The sequence below is a fragment of the Pinus tabuliformis genome, chromosome 6 (genome assembly GCF_031772625.1).
Source record: "Pinus tabuliformis cultivar Carrire ecotype Pingquan chromosome 6, CPIR1, whole genome shotgun sequence".
NCBI classification, from domain to species: domain Eukaryota; kingdom Viridiplantae; phylum Streptophyta; class Pinopsida; order Pinales; family Pinaceae; genus Pinus; species Pinus tabuliformis.
The window spans coordinates 1,970,353,638-1,970,371,334 of record NC_142292.1 but is presented as its reverse complement, the minus strand read 5'-3'; the positions used below and the strand labels follow the sequence as shown (position 1 = coordinate 1,970,371,334).

General features: G+C 40.6%; 1 protein-coding gene across 1 annotated transcript; it reads left to right on the top strand.

Annotated features, from left to right (window-relative positions):
• Nucleotides 1–8,289: 8,289 nt before the first annotated feature.
• Nucleotides 8,290–9,252, top strand: LOC149267086 (uncharacterized). The gene has a single exon (XM_089410159.1). The coding sequence runs from the start codon at nt 8,290–8,292 to the stop codon at nt 9,250–9,252; it is 963 nt and encodes a 320-aa protein (XP_089266285.1).
• The last annotated feature ends 8,445 nt before the right edge of the window (nt 9,253–17,697 follow it).

The window sequence follows — 17,697 nt, the reverse complement described above, 5'->3', positions numbered from 1 at the left end:
AGAACACGTCTCTAGCCTAGACCTCTATGTTGTGCGTTAAGTTACAAAGCGTTGTTAAGTTCATTCAGTTTATTTTAGGTTGATCTTTCTTAGAAGTTTTCCTTTCTGGATCACCACGAGATGTTGATGTAATTCCTAAATGCAGTCTAAAGATGATAAGCAATCTTTTATCTCTTTTCAACAATGAAAATCCTAGCTACAAGGGGAAAAGAAAGACACAATCTTTTCTCAAAGAGCATAGAGCACACTGTAAATGCACTTTTCCTAAATCAAGCCATACAAACTGTCAAAATGCAAATGCACATATGCATGTATCTGTTTTTCACTTTCTTAATATTGATGCCTAAAAAGAAAGTTGTTGTACAAATTTGAATTCGATTTCAAGTGAAGAACACAAACAAGCTTCTTTTCGAAATCAAAAAAGTAGAGACGATTACGACACTTTATGATTTTGAAGTAAATACTTGTTTCGACACTAGAAATTCATAAATTCAAACCAAAGGCAAAAGCGCAATCAACTGTCAACAGCAAACAAACTTACTCCTAAGATCAAAACGACACTTACGACAGGTCTAGATCTAAGGGCGATAGTATGACCAGTTTACTTTTGCAATGGGAAACTGTAAATGACGTAACAAATACACAAAAAACAAATACAGTTTCTTTTATACAATTGAGGCGGAATTAAGGCAAAGAAAAGGGGTTTTCAGATAGGTACACACACTGATAACAGGCCTAAAAAATCAGAGATAAAACTGAACAAAATGAGGCAAAGAACCTCAGCTGCACAGGGCAAAGGCTGAACAACGCACCTGTTGCACAGAGAAACTGAATTGCAGCGCAGGTAGCCCTCTCGGGACCTGTGTTGAAATGCAGAACCTCTTCACAGAGCCTGCGCTGAAGCAGAAACGAGAATTGTCTCTGGGTTCTGGGTCACGGTTTGCAGTTTAATCTATGGTTTTTGGCCGGATAAAAGCTATCAGTAAGGTACAATCAGAGGGATGATTTAAAGGAGGACTAAGAGCTATCACAAAGGGCCATTAGAGCATTTGTGGATCAGCTGTTCAGATCATAAACAGGCCCAGTGAATGGACTAGAGTAGCAGATCTCTACTTTGCATTTGTAAATGGCAAATGCAGTTCGATTCGCCACTCCTACGTTTATGAGATGAACAACAATAGAAACACAAATAAACTAACTAGACACGATCCCCAGCGGAGTCGCCAATTTGTTGTTGGGAAAAGTATCTATTCAGAACGCCCCTATCCCACTCTAAGGTGTGACAGTGCCTTAGCAACAAACAAGGAAAACTACTTTCGTATTCTTCTTTATGAAATGTAAACGAAGAGGAAGGATGCAACTAACCTGTGTCTTTCGCTAGTTTGTTGATCCAGTCGCTCTCCTCTTTGTCTGCTTCCCGCTGCCTGCTCCCTTACTGGCCCAGCTTCACCAAGTTCCTGCAAGATCACAGAAGAGGAAAACTACACAAAAGACATAGATTTACATTCATAAATAGCTTAGGATCATATTTAAGCTAAACATGCAAATATAACAAAGCATCATTGATACACAGCATGTAGGAGAAACTCAAATAGTTTTATTGATATGATAAGAAAGTCCAAGAGGAGATACAACCAAGTGAGTCCCGATCCAGCATCTACCTCCCAGCAAAGGAATCCCTTCCTCACCTCCAACAAAGCATAAATCACCCAATGCACTAATCTCAATCTCAAAACCAACAGCAATTCTCTGCTAAGTACAAAATTCCAGCCTCTGGATCTCTGGGATGAGGGATCCATACATAGATGTAAGCAGAGAGGATGAGTCAGCTTATGTTTTGACTTGTGGCTTCTCTCTGTCAGTTCTTGCTTCCACTTGGAGGCTGAGAGCCTCTTACTCATCACTGGTCGAATTCAGTGAGGCAAGTGTCATTGGAGAAGATTCTGGAAGCTTCGATTGTCTTTCCACCTCGTTGAATGACTTTGCCATTTGTCATTTCCCGCTCAACACACCCTGGTAGTGCATTCACCTGCGTTGCAACACACCTAGCCAGGGTATTTGGGTGCTTTCAACGCAGGCAGCTAGTGGAGCATCTGAATTGATCCTGATTTGACTAGTTTTGGGCAGTTTCTGGTGGAAAACTTCTTGGAGAAGCTATCATTGGTTGACCTTGTTCCTTTAGGGGTAGGAACAACACTTTTAGGGACTTTGGATCCCTTGGTTTATGGACATTTCATGCTTATAGCTGTAAGGCACAAAAATGTCTATAACATATATTAGTTCTCTTTATTAGCAACAATTCACGGAAAGAAGAAGTGTCTAAATCATGTCAAGAGATAACTGGGTGATATCAAGGTCCTAATTTCATGTTTAGTGTTCAAAAATGTGGTTATTGCTAATAATGATTAAACTTGTTTTTGATTGGTGGGGAGTGGTGTGTTTCATTTCCATAGTTAATTTATTTTATCTTCTTGAATTCTAATATCTATTTATTGAATTATATTATGAAATAAACTAAATGGAGTATTGTTGTAGAAGGTTTACATCTTGAAGATTGAATACTTAACTACAACCTGATTTACAAAATTTATGGATAAAGTATCATTCAATGATGGAATTATCTTTTATTTCATTTAGTTCATGCAATTGATTTCACAAGTTTAAGCATTATATTTTGTTTGTATTTCACAAGTTTTCATACTTCAAATTGATAATAAAATGTAACAAGATTTAGACATATAAATCATTTGGTAGTGTTAATCTTACAACCATCATCTTAATCAAAGTTTGTTGGAGATTTCCCACTTTAGAGTAAAGAACACACTCATTGCAAGTTATTTTCTAAGAAGATCACCTTAATCCAAGGACTCAGTCATTTTTTTTCCATTGTAAATAAGAAATTAAAGTTGATTGTAGCGTTGTACCATTTCCTTTAGCGCTAATCAATTATAAAAATAACCCTCTAATATTGATACCTTGATTCCATTTTCCCTAATTGAATATGAATTAGTTTTGATCCATCATAATTTTCATTTACAAAATATATCTTAAACCCACTTGTGTTGAAGGGGAGATGACCTAGATTTTTGATGATCAAGAGTAAATGGCAGGTCATGTATCGACGGGTCGAGCGATGGCGGGCGAGCTGCGCAGCTAGGGTTTCTGCGTGACGACGTCTGTGACAGCACTGGAGCACTACAAACTCAAACTGGAAGCATTGTATCGAAAGGGCCAACGATTGTCGGACTGGATGGGGGCAGAGGGGTCCAGTGGGACCCCTTTGTTTAAGCAAGTTATCCTGCAGAAACAACAACAGAATATGACAGAAGGAGTCAGAATAGAGGGTTTGAATAGCACGATCCAGAACAGCAGGAAAAAAAAGGAAAAGACACCAATGATGTCTGATAGGACAGAAAATACAATAGAAGATAGAGATACAGAGAGGCAGAATCGTGCAGGCACTCAAGACAAAACAGATGCTAAATCTCAGCCCTCAGAAAATGAGGATGAGGGAAGGAAAGACGACAAAGCACCAAAACACAAAAACAAAATCCAGCCGGAGAAGGAAGGGGAGTCTAGCGCAAACCCCAACAGAAACCCGGTGAACAGCAGTGCCTGTAAGCCAAAGAAAAAAGACAGCCTACGGGTGACCATTACTGACCCCGATATCCAGGCCTATAGGGAGCACATGGCTGAACATGCCATCATCTGTAAATTTATGGGAATATGGCCTTCCGAGAGGACTCTGTGTCAATGGATAAGACAACAATGGAAGCCAAAAGGAGATGTGCAGTTACATCTGGGCGCCAAAGGGTTTTTTACAGTGGTCTTTACCAGTCTAGAAGATAAAGATAGGGTGTTTGAAGGTGGCCCTTATTTCTTAGCCGCAACTGGCTTATATATGAGACCATGGAAGCCGAACTTCGTACCAGAAAGGGAATCCTTCACTCAAGTCCCGGTATGGATCAGAATCTTCTCTCTCCCAATTGATTATTGGGGTTTAACTGCCTTAAAGAAAATAGGGGATAAGTTGGGAACGTTTGTCAAAGCTTCATAAGCAACCATCTAGAAAAGATACACTACCTATGCTAGAATATGCGTGGAGATGGATGTGTCTGGAGCACTACATGAAGGGCTGTGGCTGGAGTACAGAGATGAGGAATACTTCCAAGCTTTAGACTATGAGCAAATACCTTTCAGATGCAGGAAATGCCATGAGCATGGACATCTGGTAAGGGATTGTCCATTGAACAGAAAGGAGGCAGAAGAAGAAAAGACTCAGAGCAACAAAGACAAGAACAACTTCACAAAACCAAAGAACAGGCAGCGTGCCAATAGAAGAAGGAACACCAAAGGGAATATAGGAAAAAACTACTTCAGTAACCCCTTTGAAATCCTAGATCTAGATACCGACTCGGAGGCGAAGAAGAACACATTTAACGGGGAGGCAGAGCAAAAGGAACCGGAAAAATTCACAGGGGAAGGAACTGAGGAGGAAGCTTTCAATGGTGAAATCCACATGCAAGATAGAACAGCGGAAACGGACGAAGAAACAGAGATGTTAACTAGTGAGGTAGGGAGTGAGGATCTGGAATTCGAAGATACCTTAGCTAGGGAAGGTATGGACCTCACGCAGCTCGTAGAAAGATGGAGAGCTAAAGGGATTGAAGCAGTACCGGAGGAAGAAATAAGGAAGGTTAGGGACCTCTTCATAGCGCGGCAGAAGGCAGTATTTGAGAAACAGAAGAACAAGTTAGGCGTTATCAAAGGAAACATCCCACACTACAAAGCAATACTTGGAAGAACCTCTGGTTCGAGGCACAAACGTCGCAGAGGCCGCAAGACTTCCCAGGAACACTTGTAGGAGCTCAGAGAGATGCTGATCAACGCAGGTCAGATAAGGCAACTAAGTGATTATCCGTCCTTCCCTAAAATCATTTAAATATGAAGATAGTATCTTGGAACACAAGAGGTATTAACAGCCAAGCCAAACAAAGGCTGCTAAAAAGGCAAATGGAGAAGAACCATCCGGATATGTTATTTCTACAAGAAACCAAATGCAACAGAGCCCTCATAGAAAAGCTACGAGTCAAGTTAGGAAGACATTTTGAAGCTTTAGAGATCGAAAGCAAAGGGCGAGAAGGAGGTATAGCAACCTTCTGGGATACGAGAAGATACCGAATCCTCACAGCTGAAGCAAGCAAGAACTACCTAGCATTGGAAATGCAACCTACAGGTATTTCCACTTCTTTCCTATGTATAAATGTCTACAGTCCTCAACGGTTAGATGACAAGATAAGCTTCCTAGCATCTTTAAAAATTTTTATAGAAAGAAACCCTGGTACCAACCTCATTTTGGGGGGAGATTTCAACATGATCACCTCCCTCCTGGAGAAAAAAGGGGGACTAAGGAAACTAAACAGGGATGGGGAAGTCTTCATAAGTTTCATTGATAATGCAAGATTGGTAGATGTTTACCCCAAAAATGGTCAGTTTACCTGGAACAACCGAAGGGGGGGTGAAAGACTAATTTCTTCCAGATTGGATCGTTTCTTAATCTCGGAGAGCTTTATTTTAGATGGTACAGCAGTTGAGTTGAATATCCTCCCTAGCGGAGGGTCGGACCACTGGCCGATATCTTTAGCTGTCGAGCTTCAGGGGACCCCAAGGAACAAACCCTTTAGATTCGAGATGTTTTGGATAGAACACCCTAATTTCCTCACTATGGTGGAAAAATGGTGGTCAGAGCCTTTAGAGGAAGAAGGATCCAAAATGTTCAACCTGCAAAAGAAACTAAAACACATCAAAATGAAACTAAAAGACTGGAACAAAACAGTTTTTGGTAATATTTTTCAGGAGAAAGATATCATCGAACAAAGGCTGGAGCAAATTCACAAGGATGGGGCGGCAGGCTCTAGGACTGAGGAAACCTGTGAACTAGAAAAAGAGCTGACCCAACAATGGCACAACAGATGTAAGCAAGAAGAATCTCTATGGAAGCAGAAATCAAGAATCCTTTGGATGAAGGAAGGGGAGCAAAACACCAAATTTTTCCACAGATCAGCCATGGACTACAGAAGTGCCAACAAAATCCTAGAACTGAAAAACAGTGAGGGTGAATTCCTCAGGAATCACAGTGAGATATCAATCTCCCTACTGGATCATTTTAGCCTCATAGCGTAGGAACCAAGGATCGACAGAGACGCAACTATCAAAGAAATAACTACTGTCATACTCAAGTTAATCACAGATGAGCAAAACTGGGCCCTAAGAAGAAAGATCACTATGGAAGAGGTCGAGGAAGCTGTCAGAAGCATGCCCAACGACAAAGCTCCCGGGCTGGATGGGTTTACCATTAATTTCTATAAAGCCTGCTGGAACATAGTAAAACAAGATATATGGGAGATCGTGGAAGATTCAAGAAGGTCCAAAACGATTCTCAAATCTCTAAACTCAACCTTCATTGCTCTTGTACCTAAGGTGGAGGAAGCTAATACTCCAGAAAAGTTTAGACCCATAGCCCTCTGTAATGTCATCTACAAGATCATATCAAAAGTCATAGCTAACAGGTTGAAGGCTATCCTCCCTGGCATCATCTCACAAGAACAGTCTGGCTACGTGGAAGGAAGATAGATTCTAGACAATATTTTGCTGGCCCAGGAGATGATTCATTCTCTCCATTCGCAAAAGGAAGTCGGAATGCTCATGCAATTAGATCTTTCCAAAGCTTATGACAAGGTAAGTTGGTCTTACCTGGAAGCTGTTTTAAAAGCTTTTGGTTTCAGTAAACAGTGGATCAAATGGGTCTTAGCCCTTATCAGATCTCCTAGATACTCTATCCTAGTTAATGGGGCCCCCTCTGATCCCTTCAGCCCTTCCCGAGGCATCCGACAGGGGGACCCGTTATCCCCTTTCCTGTTTGTCATTCTTATGGAGGGCCTAGGTAGATTAATTGCAAAGAAGAAAGCAGAGGGACTGATAAAAGGACTGCAACCTATTAAATCTAGCCCTGCTACTACGCATCAACAGTTCGTAGATGATACCATGTTACATGGTACCCCTACAGTAAAAGAAGCGTTGGCTTTTAGAGACATTCTTAATCTTTTCAGCAAAGCTTCAGGAATGGAGATAATTTTTTCCAAATCAACCATTTTCTTCTTCAACACGCATCGGGCCATCCAATCTCATCTTTCTAGGCTGCTGGGGTTTAAAATAGGATCTTTACCTTCTAGATATCTTGGCGCCCCCCTCACTCTCAAACCTTGGCAAAAGGACCACTGGGAGAAAGTCCTAGACAATATGGAGAGAAAATGTAAACATTGGACTAACAGGGCTCTGAATTTTGCAGGCAGATTAATTCTAACAAAAGCGGTCTTGCAGGCTATCCCTCAGTACATGCTCTCAATTTTACCTGCTCCGAAAGGAATCCTAGATCGCATGAGAAGCATCCAGTGCTCCTTCTTATGGAGTGGAAATAGTGAAAAGAAGAAGTGGTCGCTGGTTGCCTGGCAGAAACTGTGTAGGCCTAAGAATAGGGGAGGTCTGAACTTTATTGATCCCTCAGTGGTTAACAGGATTTGCGGGGCCAAAATCTGGTGGAGGTGGATTTTGGACACTAGCCTGCCATGGGCTACTCTGTGAAAGGAAAAGTATAGGCCAAATAGCTCCAATCTAGAATTAATAAGAATGTAGGACACCCCCACCGGCGCTCCTATATGGAATCATGCCCAAGCCAACAGAGATATTGTTCAGGACTACAGCTTCTGGGAGATAAGAAATGGTACCCAAGCACTTTTCTGGGAGGATGCTTGGCAACAATCCCCAAAACTGGATACCCCTCAATTCCAACCTTTGAAACATCACTCTCAGAATCAGGGCAAATTCAGAGTCAACCAATACTGGAACCCAACCAGTGAGGACCCGGAATGGAGGGAATGGACTATCTTCAACTCGACCCACAGCGAAGACATCCAGGAAACCATTCAAGCTTTAAATCAAACTATCTTCAAAAGGAAAATCCGAATAGCTGCTGAAAATGATAAGCTCAGATGGGGACCAAAAGGCAACGGGGATTTCTCCCTAAAAGAAGCCAGAGGCATCATTGAGAGGGAAGAACAGCCTGACATTATTCCCTGGACCGATAAAGTTTGGGACAACCTTCAATGGCCGAAAATCAGAACTTTTCTTTGGCTTCTAATGCAGAAGAAAACCCTAACTTGGGAAAACTTGTTGAAAAAAGGATTCACGGGACCCTCTAGATGCCCTATGTGCCTGAAGGAAGCGGAAACAATGAATCATCTTTTCAATTCCTGTGAATGGGCATCCCAGCTTTGGCAATGGATGGAAGATATTCTGGAATCGTCTGATAGGAACAGGGACTCTATTCAGGAGACCATCACTAATTGGAGGAGGAACTTTTCTAGAATTCAAAGAGTGGATAGTATATGGAAATGTTTCCCGGGTTTTATAGCTTGGACAATATGGAAAGAGAGAAATCGAAGAATCTTCGTGGGGGAAGTTAGAAGCATAGAATGGGCAAAAGAATCTATCTTTATCAACATCAAACAGCTAATACAGGTAAAATGCAAAGCTGATACGAATGAAAAACCCACCGCTCAGGACTTGCGCGTATTAAAAAGGTTTCAATTGGAGGCCTCCAGCAATCAACCATTGGGGGGAAACAGAGCTCAACCTTCTTCACAAATTCACAGATGGCTTCGCCCACCAGAAGGTAGCCTAAAATTAAATTTCGACGGGGCTTCGAGGGGCAACCCAGGCATTGCAGGTATCGGAGGTGCCATTCGGAACCAAGATGGAGATATCATCCACATCTACTGCAGGGCTCTAGGAGAATGCACAAACAATGAAGCAGAGTTTGCTGCGCTCGAGCAACGATTGAAGATTCTAAGAAACATGAGACGAGGAAATGTCATAGTGGAGGGGGATTCTGCTTTGGCCATCTCGGCGGCTAAACGCCTGCAAGCAGGCACAAAAGCCAATAATGCCACCAAGCATTGGAGGCTAGCTAAGGCAACTGAAAGCATAGAGGAGATGATAGTAGATTTAAGAGGCATAGTCTTCCAATCTGTGAGAAGAAAGGCTAATGGGTTGGCGGACTTTCTGGCAAACCACGGTGCTGACAACCCGAATACAACCACAAACAGTTGTTGGCAAGAGGTAACCTGCCCAATCCTCAAGGTGACATGTGCACAGCTGGCGGAAAACGATTCAAATCAACCCGATCCATCCTAGCCGATAATGGCTTCGACAATCGGTACCGGAGGTCTGAGAAATCCGGTAAAAGGAACACTCGCTACCGAAGTAACGGCATGACAGGACTAATAGGGAGGTGGCTTTATCGGCGGCGGCAGGCCAGCCAAACAAGCGATCATTACAGATCGAGCCACAGTATTCAAAGCATCAGCAAAATTAATAACAGGACACTTGGAAGGGAGCCGTATAAAAAGACATCAGTAACATTCATGTTCACTGCAAATCAGGCAGGGTGGATCAAGGCTCAGCGCATGGAGAATCGAAAGGAAAGCAAACAGGGTCTGTCCGACACCATTCGCATCCATAGCAACCGCTTAAACATACAGAACACTTGGAAAAATGATAAATGGCTCATGAGCAGCCACAATCATTCTAAGCTGACCTGCATCAGCCTCGCGTGTGAGGACCTCAATCAAATTGATTGCAATAGTACTCCTACCTACAACTAGTTTAGGACCAATTTCAGGAGGATCCATATTCGAAAACGCTATAAAGCAGCGGGCATTCACTCTGTTTTCCCCACAGTTTCTTTTCATAGTGAAGAGCAAGTTCCCGTGAGCGATAGGTATATTGGCTGGAAGAAGCACAGAGAGTTAAGGATGGATTCGGGAGGGTGTCGCTGTGCTGCAGCAAATCAGGACCTGCTTGAGGCGAAGAATGGATATGAGACCCGTGCTGTAGCTAGGAACAAGCGTAAGGTGGCTGAGCTGGAGGTTAAGGTCAAGCAAGCGGAAGAAGGGCGCACGGAGGAGGAGATTGCAGAGGAGGTTGATTGGCTGAGGGACCCGGGAACCCCCTCGAAAAGGGCCACACAATTTGTTAGAACAAAGGCGGAAAGCTGGCGCACCAAAATGCTTATAGCCAAAGCCCTAGAAACAATGGAGAATGAGAAGCAGCACATGGCAACTGAAGTGAACCTCACTGAGGCTCAGATGGCAAAAGTTATCAACTACAACAACTCTCTGGAAGGACGGATCAACACTATGCATGAAGCAGTTCAAACTGTCAACAAGAAGCTAACCCTGCTCATCAAGATTCTGAGAGACACGGTCAACACAGCTCCCGGCACCCCGCAGCCTGCTACAACTGAGGTACAGGAGAATGAATCCATGGCAGTAGTGCAAGCCAGGATGGACACTCACATGCGGCAGATGGGTCTGGATACCATAAGTCAAATGGGAAAATACATCTAGTGTCGCACCCTGTGTTGTTTTATCCGGCTTTATATATGTTTCTGTCTAAGTCTGTCTATGTAAATGTCATGATATGTAATGTCTTGGTTGTGTCGGATAATAGGAACAAGCTCAGGTCGAGCCACCCTGCGAGGTGTGCTGTTTACAGTCTCGTTTTGGTGAATTCTCTGAGCAGGAGTTTAGACATGGCTCACTGTTATTCCTTGCTTTCGATCTGCTACGGCGGATTTTTTGTACTATATTTTGTTATATAATATAATCTTCTGACTTACACAAAAAAAGAAGGGGAGATGACCTAGAAAATGGAAAGCTATTATGATGACAATGGGTAACCTGTCTTCATTACCTAGGGTTGCACTTGCATTTTAGATCTTTAGTAATTAATGTGAAGGATAGGGTTAGTTCACTCATAAAAAATCATGTTCTATTTGTTGATTATATACCTTCTACAATAGCCTCGCTTTGCCAAAAGAAACCTCATCCGCAATCTTCCTATGTTAAAAAATCATAAATCTAAAATTTAATCCAATCCACAAACTTTAATTCTTCAACCACTAATTACATTTCACATTCTTTAAAGCATCATCCATTCATCCTATTGTATAACGTTTTTATTCTATTTCTTTGTCTACTCAGTTTATCTCCTTCAATGCCTCCCACAACTCTTTAACTACATTGCAATAAGCCCTCACTTGTTTTATAAATCTAACATTCTAGAAAGATAAATATAAGTTTAACCTTATCTTTGAAGTATACCTCTGGTTTGAAGTATGCATTGCCTAAAGCTTTTAAATGAGCTCTAGTAGTGAATTTTACTTGTGTAAGGAGTTCATTTGTTTTCTTTATCATCAAAATTGAGAAAAAATCTATTGATGTAGACAATACCATTGGAACATGGATTCTATTTGTTTTACTTGTGTAAGGAGTTCATTCGTTTTCTTTACAATCAAAACTGAGAAAAAATCTATTGATGTAGACAACACCATTGGAACATGGATTCTATTTCAATAACCCAGCCCACATAGTTCACAAACTTGGATACCCATAACACAAAATCGACATTGATTAGCCATAAAATTAAATCCTTTATATTTGAAGCACTTTGGTTGCAATCTAACATTATACAACGAAAGATGAATCAAAACCAATTTGACAATTGTTACTGAAATTGCATTAAAAGTATAATTATTTGCTGAAAGAAAGTATGTAAAACTATAATGCTTTCAAGTCCACTCGGCATAGAATATACAGTAATAGGGTGCTTTGTTAAGACACTATGTGGTAAAAAGGTCATTGATTTGAAATCTAGTGGGAAAAAATTCAGTGATGCTAAAAGTTGGTGTCGTGGAGGCTGGGTGCGATCCCCGGGTGATTTTGACAACTTAGATGCCTTTGTGTTGCAGCTAGTCAAGCCACAACAAATATGTTTGCAAAACTCGTGGACGTAGCTGGTGTCGCCGAGGCTAGGTGCGATCCCAGAGTGATTTTGACAACTTAGATGCCCTTGGGTCACAACTAGTCAAGCCACAATTTAGTTGTGTCAGTCACCTCAAAACTCACATTACATAACAAACAAACAAAAAACAACAAATATGCTTGGAAAACTCATGGACGTAGCAAAGCTTCCTATAGAGATACCTATGAAATCACATTTAGCTAAATTTAATTCTCAATGTATGAAATAAAGATAAATTATTTCTTTTCAAAATGAATTAACAATTCTCTGGAAACAATGCCCAAGTTTTATAAATAATGACAAAATTATCAATAGTTTTAACCTGCAACTTTGTTCAGACTTTCTTAATCTATAATATCCATCTTTAGGGTAATCTACAAAGTGAACTCACACACCCAGACACATTTAAAATGATGGTTGAAACTGTAAGACTCACATATTACACATGGGCTACTAAGTCTAGATGTGGGACATATAGCTCTCAAGGGTTTGGGGAAACTGATGTCATACATTGGCATCATAATTAAATTTGTTTTGAAGAATTCTCAGTGGAATGCAATTCTCAGTTTTAAGATTAAATATAAATAAATGCTCATAGTTTTAAATTATAGATTGCATATAAAAAGAAGATTTTTAATGTTCATCAGATTCCATTGCTAGAGCGGAATTGTACCTACATATATGTGAGACAAACAAAAATGAAAAAATTAAAAGTAGCAGCCTTAGTCCATAATACTTCCCTTATAACGAAATAGAGATCCTTTTTTATATTTAAATTCTACCTGTGATTTTAACCATGCATTTCCTGGAATACATTTGTTCATCTGATAAATAAGCTGAAGATTGAAAGGTGTGAAGTTTTTTTAAGAAAATAATGTATGAGAATGAGATAACTTTAGGGAGTTGGATTCCAGCGTTTCACCTCTTGATTCTATTTTTTTTGCATTTTTATTTTTTATTTCTAGTTTATTTTTAGGTTTGTTTTTTTACTACTATTTTCTTGTTTAACTCCTTTTGTTTTATTTAGTAATCATTTTTCTTGTTTTTTTATTTTTATATTATACATATTTTTGTAACTCTTTTGATCTTCATTTTTCTAATATATATAAAAGTTGAGTCTTTCTCTACTATTTATTTTTTGCAATATTATTATTAAGTCAGTTAATATAACTGATATATGTATATACATAATAATTAGTAACCCTTTTTTTATGATAAATTATTTCTAGAACCATTTCTTAACCTATAACTCTAGTTCTATACAATTAAACATAGGTATATTTTATTTATTTGGAATAAGTTAGCCCCTAATAATATTTATAAATTGATAATATCTATTATCTCTCACTACATAATTAGTTATTAAAACATTAAAATAAAATATTTTATTTACTCGAAATATAAAATATTTTAATAGATAACTCCTTACGGGACTTTAAATAATATTTTACTTACCTTATTAACTAATTATTAAAATAATGGAATAAAATATTTTATAACAACTAGTTTTTAAATAAATTTAAATGATATTTTACTTACATTATTAATTAAGTATTAAAATAATAGAATAAAATATCTTATAACAGCTAGTTTTTAAATAAATATATAATATTTTAATAGATAACTCCTTACTTTGGATTTCTAAATAATATTTTTCTTACCTTTTTAAATAATTAATTATTAAAATATTGGTATAAAATATTTATATTTATATTTATTTATTCCTAATAGCTAGTTTTTTTTTTTTTTAAACAGAAACTGTTGAATTTTATTAATAAGAAGAGGTTGGGCAAGCTAACAACCTCGAGTACAGACAAGTGCGAGATTTCAAGCTCAAAAGAGGTCTCCTATTCTTCTTTCCTATGGTCCTCTTTTCTTTGAAACTTTGGTACTTCCTGGGTTAAGTTAAGACCCACATACACTAAGTTCTATGGGCCAAAATACCAACCCGCAAAATTAATATGTTTTTGTTTAAAACCTATCTTATCCCCTGTACTGGATCCCACTACAGAGTTAACCCCCACCGATCTCGACACGCAACAACCTTCAGATCTTCTCCTGCCCAGATTGGGCGCATATCCCATCCATTGCTTTCCGAACCTTGATTCCTCAGGAGGGCACGATATTGGTGGTTTTGTATTGCCACGCATTAGCCACTGAGTGGAATTCATTCAATTAAAAAAAATGCCGAGCAACCAAGAGCGGTGCAAACAAAACCGCTTACCACTCTCGGCGAAATAACTCCCCTTCTTTTCCAAAGCATGATGGTCGTTGGATCAAGTCCGCCTAGGATCAACGCACATCACGTCCCAAGTTTACTGAGCATTAACTGGGACGCATCTCCATACCCGACCCCACTACAAGGATAAGACCCTGCCATGATAAGTGTAAAATAATCATTAGATCTTCCCTCGTTCGGATCCAATGCTTATCGCATCGATTTGCTGTTCGATCTTTATCACCTCAGGGGCACGCAAAAATGGGCAGTTTTGTCCTGCCACGTGTTAGGCCGTGAGTCGAATCGCGTCTAACGCGAGGAAAACTACCCAGCAGTCAGCAGCGGTGCGATGAAAATCGCTTACCACTCCCCACATCTTTATCCCCCCGTATTTCCCAGCACACTATGACCGTCGGATGTTCCCCCACCTTGAGTCTTCGTCTCTCGTCCATCAAAATCATCCTATGAATGAAATCCATTATGCACCCTTTTTTTCTCCTATCTCAGCTGACTCGAGTGGAAAGCCGAAAACCTGTGAGCCCGCCTTTGTTCTGCAGGTTCTGCCCTTGGACGACTCTCCTTGTCTATTAAGGGATTGGGTGCCTTTCAGCGTCATCATCATTGTTCACCAGTATACCTTGGGCTAGAAGACATCCTTTGTTGGCCATTATGTCGGCTTCCTTGTTTTGAGCACGCAAGACATGATAGAATGAGCAGGATGTGAAGTTTTGAGTCAACTTTCTTATTCTTTCTAGGGTCTTGTTTAGAGCAGGGTTGTTGAGTTGATCGCTCTTATTAAGGGCTTTAATTAGGATTTCAGAGTCCTCGAAGATTTGAAGGTTTTCCCCTATATTCCTTTGATCCAACTGACAAGCTTTTAGTAGACCTTGGATCTCTGTCTGGTTGTTGGTGCTCTGACCTAGACCCCAACTGCAGCTGTCCTATTTTTGTCCATCTATGGAGTAAATTATTCCTCTTGCCCCTGATATCCGTGGGTTTCCTTTGGAGGCTCTGTCAAAGAAAATCGTGACTTTTCCTTGATTTTTCCACCATTTTAGAATTCCACCTTAGAGATTTGGAGACGCCTCTTTGGGATATGGCTAGTCAAGGTGATATTCTTCTTGATACTTGCCCATCTCAGGGAATCACCTAGCTAGCTGAGCTCTTCAGGGAGTAGGTCGTTGTCTGACTTATAAGGTCTATTTTCAAGAGTTTCCAGCAGCAAGGCTTTGGCCTTGGCAGTGACTGTGTTGGTGGATTGAAGTCTATTGTTGAAGATGGCTTCATTCCTAGCCAACTAGATTCCCCAACAGATATATTTTGGGATTACATTCCAGATTTTAGTCCAAGTTGATTTGTTGTTCAAAGAGTGTGGATAGCAATCTTTCCAAGTTACGAAAAGACTAACCACTGAGGATTGCTGAGGGAATTGGACGTTGAGCCCTGTGGTAGCTTGCATCTAGACCTCTTGAGAAAAGGGGCAGTCTATGAATAGGTGATCGATCGTTTTCTGGTCCTTGCAGCAGAGGGGGCATCTGTGTGGACCAATGATTCCTCTTTTCTCTAGGTTGTCCCGGGTGAGTGTTATAGACATTTTTGTGCCTCGCATCATGGAGCATGGAATGTCAATAATTACAGGGATCCTCAGTCCCTAAACATGTTGTTCTTACCCCTAAAAGAACAAGGTTATCAAACAACAGCACTTCCAATCAGTTCTCCACCTGAAAACACTTCAAAACAGGCTTATTTTGGATCATGTCAGCTGCTTAACTGAGCTTCTGCGCTGTAATGCAACTGTCCCACTCTGTACCTGCGCTGGAAGTCAAAAGTAATGAAGGCTACCTGCGCTGGGCGAGATTGGCCAAGTGGCACAGTCATCCTGCAAGGTGTCAACTGCCCAGGAAGCTTCCAAACTGACACTTGGTTCATGAGATTCGCCCTGTGATGAGTAAGAGGTACTTGATCACCATGTGTAAGCAAGGATCTCCAAGTGGACTCAAGAACTGAAGATTAACTGAAGAGGGAGAGGACACTAGTCAGCTCTATGCCAGCCTCAAGCTGACTCATCCTCTCTTCTTCTCTCCTATATATAGAGCTCTTCTATGAGGTCTAAGGAGGCTGGAATTTTGTGTAAAGCAAGGAGGTGCTGTTGGATTACAGTTAGAGCTATTGGGTGATTGTTTTACTAGAGGTGAAGAGGAGAGTTCTTGCTGCTGGGGAGGTGCTGCTGGATTGGAGCCATCATTGGTTGTAACCTTCTCAGAACCCTGTTACTTCTATCAATAAAGTTTTGCATGTTCTCCTATATACTTGTATTGCATTGATGTATTGTATTTACATGTATATTTGATTCACTCTAATCCATGCATCAGTTATGAGTACATGTATCTTGTAGTTTCCTCTCTTGTTTTGTGCAGGATCTGTGTGTAGCTGGACCGGCAAAGAGAGTAAGGAGCTGGGAACAAGAGACAAAGAGAGAGGATCAAGATCGACTAAGCGAAGGATACCAGGTTGGTTAATCTTTTCATCCTTCTCTCTGTACTTTCATAAAGGAAAACATCAAAGCTTTACTTTCAGTTGTTGCTAAAGACTGTCACCTTTAGAGTAGGGATAGGGTCATCCGCATCGGATACTTTTCCCCACAACAGTGAGGGTCCTTCTGTGCATGAGAGTCCAGCAGAAGAAGTTGATTTTTGGGAGTCCAAATGGGTCCCATACATGCTGCCAAAGATTTGTGCTATGTATCTGAGGTTGTTGTTCTTGGAGGGCTGTAAAACCCAACCTTATGAGTAAGATTTGGACTTCCCCCAGCCCCACTTATCCCTCGAATGCAGATGCACAGGAGCCAGACTAGTGATTTTATCTAATAATTGATGGAGTTGAGGAAGCATCCAATCAGGGGGGCGATGTAGGTCCCAATTGCTCCAGTTCCCTTCTGAATCCCATGTGAAAATGTCAGCAAGTTTGTGGATACGTTTTTGGATGAGCCAGTTGCTCATGTCTGTAATATCTGGAGCAAGCTTTAGGGGATGGAGACCCATGATCTTGTCCTCCCACAGTCTGATTCTTTTCCCATTTCCTAGAAGTTTGTAAAGCTGTTCGTTGAAGAATTTCTAGCCTTGGGTGCAAAAATTCCACAACGTGGTTCCTTTGTGAGAAACTCCTTCATCCATATTCTTTATTGAGGGCCTGTGTAGATATTTTTTAATTAGAACTTGACTTACAGGGTGTTTTTGGTTTGAGAAGATTTTCCAAAGGATCTTCCCTCCCATTGCGAGATTGGCCAACATAGGATCTCTTACCTGAAGTCCACCTTCAGGAATTGTCCTTTCACCGTGTCCCAGCTTACTATATGGAAATTTTTTTGGTTCTCCTTTCCTCCTTGCCATAGGAAATTCCGGATCAGCTTTGCTAACTGATCAGTGATCATTTTTGGAGCTAAAAGGAAAGAGGCCTGGTAGATAGGAAGGGAAGAGGGGTCTGACTTGACCAGAGTGAGCTCCCTGGTTGCGGTAAGCCACTGTCCTCCCCAAGCAGTCATTTTTGCCTTGATTTTG